At 33.6% G+C, this 6,044-nt stretch overlaps 1 protein-coding gene and 1 pseudogene across 1 annotated transcript; one reads left to right on the top strand and one right to left on the bottom strand.

The window, feature by feature from the left end:
- Nucleotides 1-682: 682 nt before the first annotated feature.
- Nucleotides 683-1,120, bottom strand: LOC122591562 (probable E3 ubiquitin-protein ligase ZFP1). Its single transcript, XM_043763824.1, has one exon. The coding sequence runs from the start codon at nt 1,118-1,120 to the stop codon at nt 683-685; it is 438 nt and encodes a 145-aa protein (XP_043619759.1).
- A 2,013-nt stretch (nt 1,121-3,133) lies between these two features.
- On the top strand, nt 3,134-5,586 carry LOC122586065 (annotated as a pseudogene).
- The last annotated feature ends 458 nt before the right edge of the window (nt 5,587-6,044 follow it).

Genomic DNA, 6,044 nt, shown 5'->3' on the forward strand with positions numbered 1-6,044 from the left:
GTATTTTGTAAAATACAAACAAATATTAAGTTAGATAAAGTGGTTTATGCATAGTATTAAATGTTAGACGTCATGAGTTCTAATTATCTTGTATTTGGTTTTTTTATAGAGAAAATCGCGACAATAGCCAATTTTCGTTGCGGTCGTACCAAAATAGTCAAGGTTTTTCGGATTATCACAAAATAGCCAACAAAATCGCAACAAAAAACGCAAAATCGCAATAAAAATGCCAAAATCGCAACAAAAAAAAATAGAAATCGCAACAAAAAAAACACGAAATCGCAACTCGCAGTTCGCAACAGTTTGACTTTGACTTTTTTTTATTTTTTATTTTTTACGGATACTAGTTTACTCCGTATTATATTAGACATGAATACAAATTTTCAAATAAACCCTAAAGTTTCATTAATTTTAAAAACACATTCAACTAAATAAAACATAACATTTATTTAAAACATAAAACATTAAGAAATTAAAACACACAAAACATTAACCTACAACACAAATACATAGGAAACATTACAAACTATCACATGAAAAAAAAAAAAAGTTTGGATTGATTTTGATCACAATATCACATGAAAACGTATTTTTCAAAAAAAAAAGTGATCATTATATACTCTAGGAACCAGCTTCTCGGATTATATGATTATGTCGTACGTGATCTTGTTTCGTGTCGTCGTCAAGATTCCAAATTGACATCTACATTCAACGCGGTAGCCCTGCACATCGGACAAACATTCTTGCATAAAAGCCAATCCTTGATGCTTTGTGGATGATACTCATGTCCACAATCTAATGTCCCTATCGTCGTTTCGCCGTTTTCTTCATACTCACCCAAGCAAATAGCACATATTAATGTATCCAGTACTAATTCTTCTTCTTTACCACCACGGCTGCTTATCACCATCTTTCTTTCTTGGATTGTGCTGACTTTTAAATGTTTTGAAATCTGGTTTTCTGATAAACCGGCCGAACCACTGATGATGTTGGCTAGTTGAGCACGAAGGTCTTGTAGTGCCCTACGATTTTCAATCAGTTGTTGTAGACATTCTAGAAGCCTCAGCAAAGTGTTTTGCCGAATGATCAAATTGTCGCGTAACTCGCGTAACAGGTCCATAATCAAACACGTACACAAGCTTAACTAAGACAAAAAAATAATAATAATAAGAAGAAGAAGAACAGATTCTCAAGTCTACCGGAAAAAAAAAACCAGCAATTCTTAAAAATTTCTAATAATCTATATATCATGAATTAGACTACCCGGCCAAATTACCAAATCAATTAATAATAACACAATCGATCTATTCCTGTATATTAATCTGATACTGTAATATTTTTAATTATATCTATCTTGAATACAGAATTTGAAGAAGAAGTATATCAACTTTCTTATCTAACGATACGAGATTATAGATCGATCGATTAGGGATATCTATTTGTATACACATCTTCTCTTCTTTAATCCCTTTAGCCCCTTAAACTTTAGTTTTCAACATCTTTAGTCCCTTGACGTAAGTCAACCTAATTCTATGTAGCCTGTTTGGCGCCTTGACACCAAAATTCTGTACAGGTTATAATCACAAAGTAACCAAATATATATAAGACTAGGCTAGTTTTTTTTTATTTATTTAATATACTTAATAATTAAAAATTTAATACATTCGGTCAAATTTCTTGTTATTTATTTATTATATTTAATAACCAAATTTTTTTAATTTATTTAATATATTTTTTTTAAAAAATATATATGAGAAATGCATTGATTATATATATCAATAGTGTAATTGTTATTTAATAAACATATAATGAACTTTTTGATTACTTAACTTAATTAAGAAAATTTATCTTTCAAAGCTAATGCCCTTAAAACACTAGTTGGCAAAACCAATAAGTTTGAAAGTTCATTTACATTGACCAACTTTTACCTTTATCTTGACAATCGACGAAAACTTAAATTATTGTTGATGTTAGTATTTGACACGACCCAAACGGGATGATCAGAGGAATATCCGAAACCTACGCCTCTTCCCCTAAAACTTTAAAATTTGCCACTCTATATATGAGCGGCCAGCTTGTAGTTTCGTTTGTTGATTGTCAATGAGATTGAAAACCAATCGGGCCGTTGGCTTCAAAAATATCTCTATGTCAACGGACTACGAACATACATGGGCCAGACAATTTCAAGTCAACTTTGCTTGAGTTACTTTCAAGACGGCCATTCAAATTTACTTATGTACAAATTGTAGACTATCTCAACGTACAGTTGATTATTTCTAAATTAATACTTAATTAATTTAGTTAAGATACATGACAACAACCGTTAAAACTTACAAGCCACTAGCTATTTAGGATTAAATTTGATTTTAGTTGGAATGTTAATTGGACATTAAAAAATTAATACTATAATAATATCTTGTACATAGGATTCAATGTGACCAATAGAAAAGGAAAATGTTCGCGTTTGGTTGTAGAAAATGTTTTCTATGAAAGGAGTTTTTATTTCTTAAAAAACAAATAAAAATTTTGAAAACGCGTTTTAAAAAGAAAACTAGAAAACATGTTAGAGATGTGAGAGGAAGGGGAGGAATGAAATGAAAAACGAAAATGAAAAATGGAAAACAAAAAAAAAAGATGTTTTCAAGTTATCTATGGAAAAATGGAAAACATTGTTTTTGTTTTCTTGGAAAACATTATTAGAACGCGTTTTTTGTTTTTCATGTCTTTTTGAAAAACAGAAATAGAAAACATGGGGTGTTTTCTGCAACCAAACGCCCCCTAAAATTTTTTCATATTCATAGTATTGTGCCTTAAATGTGAAGAAAAATTAAGGTACACAAACTGAATATTAAAAAAACAGAGTCATAAGATTCACTTTTAACTTATACCAAGAGCATGCAAAATACTTGTATAAAAAGGCAGGCCATGATCGAAATGTTCAAAGTCCTCTTCATCAATCATTAAATAACTAGAGGTCAAATTGCAGGTTTAGGAGCCAAGTCCTCAAACTTCTCTCAAAATATAAATAAACTAACAATTAGTCTTAACGTTAAGTTTAAACAAACGAGTACTATATAATCAGTACACCCTTCCTCAAATAATCAAATATCCAAAAACATAAAAGAAACTAAATATGCATATACAAGTACTACTAATAGCAATAGTAGCTACTATTGTAGCTTATTTGGGGGCAACAAGTGGTCAAGAGGTACCAGCTTGTGAGAGTTCATGTGGTAATGTAAATATTACATTCCCATTTGGATCAGGTCCAGGATGCTACTACAGTCCCGATTTCCTAGTAACATGTGACCGATCATCTGGTGAGCCGGTACCTTTCTATAAAAATAGTAGTAGCAATCTCGTGATATCAAATATGTCAACAAGCAAGAGTGAAGTGGAAGTTATGATGTTTGTAGCTCGTGACTGCTATAATCATTCTGGTCCAGAGATCAGCACCATTCCAAGTTTAAGGTTGACGGATTTCAGAATCTCAACCAAGAACAAATTTGTGGCCATCGGGTGTGACACACATTCCCTTGTTAGTGGAACAAGGGGAAATGTGACTGATGATAGTATAGGATGCAATTCCAGATGCGGTAAAAACAGCCTTATTACAAATGGATCTTGTTCGGGAGTCGGGTGCTGTGAAGCATCAGTGCCTGAAGGAATCAGGTCTTTCAATATAACACTTGGTAGCTATAATTGGCATAAGAATATTACAGATTTCAATCCTTGTAGCTATGGTTTTTTCGTTGAAGAAGGCAAGTTCAACTTTTCCACAAATAATCTGCGTGACTTTGGAAATGTAGAAAAGATGCCCATGTTACTTGACTGGGCAATTGGTGACTTGACTTGTGATTTAGCAAGTCAGAACACTAGTAATTTCCTATGCAAAGGGAACAGCAAATGTGATCAAGATTATGCTGGTCCTGGATATCGTTGTAAATGCGTTGAAGGTTATGAAGGCAACCCGTATATTGAAAATGATTGCAAGAGTAAGTCATTAACCCTTTAATACTCTATATGTAGATATTATGCCCATGTTCTTGTTTTGGATCTCTTTCAATTATAAATACTCGTATAAATCATTAACCCTATACTACTCTATATGTAGATATTAATGAGTGTGAACGAGGAAATCATGATTGTGAACATGAATGCATTGATACCGAAGGAAGTTATACATGTTCTTGTCGAAAGGGCTACTCTGGAGTAAATCGAACAACTTGCACTCTAGATCAATCAACCCTTATTAAGATTGTTGTAGGTAAGTAAAGTCATGAATCTTTTTTTTTTTTTACTTCTTTCTGTTTATGCAATAAGTATTGCAATGGTTCAGTAAGTTATGCATTTTTTTGTTGCAGGTACCTCAACTGCTGCTATATTACTACTTATATTTGTGACCTGGTTGTACTTTGGACTCAAAAGGAGAAAGTTTATAATGCTTAGAGAAAAATTCTTTAAGAAAAATGGTGGACTAATGTTGCAGCAACGGATTTCTGGAGATGCAGGTTCGAATGATCGGGCAAAAGTCTTCACCATAGAAGAGCTTAAAAAGCAACAAACAACTATGATGAGAGCAGGATTATCGGCAAGGGTGGCTATGGCACGGTGTATAAAGGAGTTCTATCTGATAACAGAGTAGTTGCTATTAAGAAGTCCAAATTAGCAGATCAGACGCAAGCCCAGATAGAGCAATTTATCAATGAAGTCGTTATCCTCTCTCAAATCAATCATAGAAATGTGGTGAAACTGATTGGATGTTGTTTGGAAACTGAAGTTCCTTTACTAGTATATGAATTCATTCCAAATGGCATGCTCTCTGATCACATCCACGAAAATGGCAACACGTTGGCTATTACTTGGGACATCCGGTTAAGGATAGCAACGGAAACAGCTGAAGCACTTTCATATTTGCACTCTGCAGCGTCTGTCCGAATCATCCATCGAGATGTTAAGCCATTGAATATATTATTGGATGATAATTACGTTGCAAAAGTGGCTGATTTTGGAACTTCTAGGCTAATTCCTATGGATCAAATTGAGTTGGCCACTGTAGTGTAAGGGACACTAGGATACTTAGATCCTGAATATTTACAAACGAATCAGCTAACAGATTAGAGCGACATTTATAGTTTTGGAGTAGTACTAGTGGTACTTTTAACAGCAAAAAAGGCTCTTAGCTTTGACAGGCCAGAAGAAGAGAGGAATCTAGCCTTGTATTTTATATCTTCATTAAAACAAGGGAGACTATTCCATATTCTTGATCAACAATTGCAGCTAAATGAAGTTCTCCCTAACGAGATCATCCAGGTTTTGAGACTTGCAGAAAGATGCTTACGTGTTAGAGGAGACGAAAGGCCTACCATGAAAGAAGTAGCTATGGAGCTTCGAGGAATAATGGCATCAACAATACAAAAGCATCCATGGGTAGAAAGTAGATTAAACGAAGATGAAGGTGAACACTTACTTAGAAAACTAAAAGATGATCACTTTGAACACACAAATAATGGAACCAATGTAAACTCAAGTCCTTTTGATAGTATGAACCATCATAGTATATTAGCCATTTCTAGTGGCAGGTAATAGGTATAGACTAGCTTATTTGTTAAAATTCAAATACATTATTATATTTGTAACATGTTGATGATTACATCCTTATTCCATTGACTATCTATAACATATTCACAAAGGAAAAGAATGTACATGCTCTTCATATATCAGCTTCCAGCCAAACTACGTCCACTACATCCATTGACCCACTACAGCTAGCAGCCCATTTAGTTTCATAACCTTGCACAAAGTCTCACATAAACAGACTTTGATATTGAAGCACCTGCAAAAAAAACTTAACCAAATTCCTTTAAATCGTTGTAACTCATAAGCGCTACAGCTCTTAAACTACACCGCGCCAACAATGCCACCATTATATTGTTGCATCGCTGGTACCCTCCTAGTTTAACCATTGACATTTATCCCCAAGTGCTAGGCCTGCTTCTTAATTAAACATATCATACACTTGAAACCAAATAACATAACTAAGC

The sequence above is a fragment of the Erigeron canadensis genome, chromosome 1 (assembly GCF_010389155.1).
Source record: "Erigeron canadensis isolate Cc75 chromosome 1, C_canadensis_v1, whole genome shotgun sequence".
Lineage (NCBI taxonomy): Eukaryota > Viridiplantae > Streptophyta > Magnoliopsida > Asterales > Asteraceae > Erigeron > Erigeron canadensis.

Coding starts and splice junctions, on each gene's coding strand:
- LOC122591562 (XM_043763824.1), bottom strand. CDS start 1,120: ATGGACCTGTTACGCGAGTTACGCGACAATTTGATCATTCGGCAAAAC.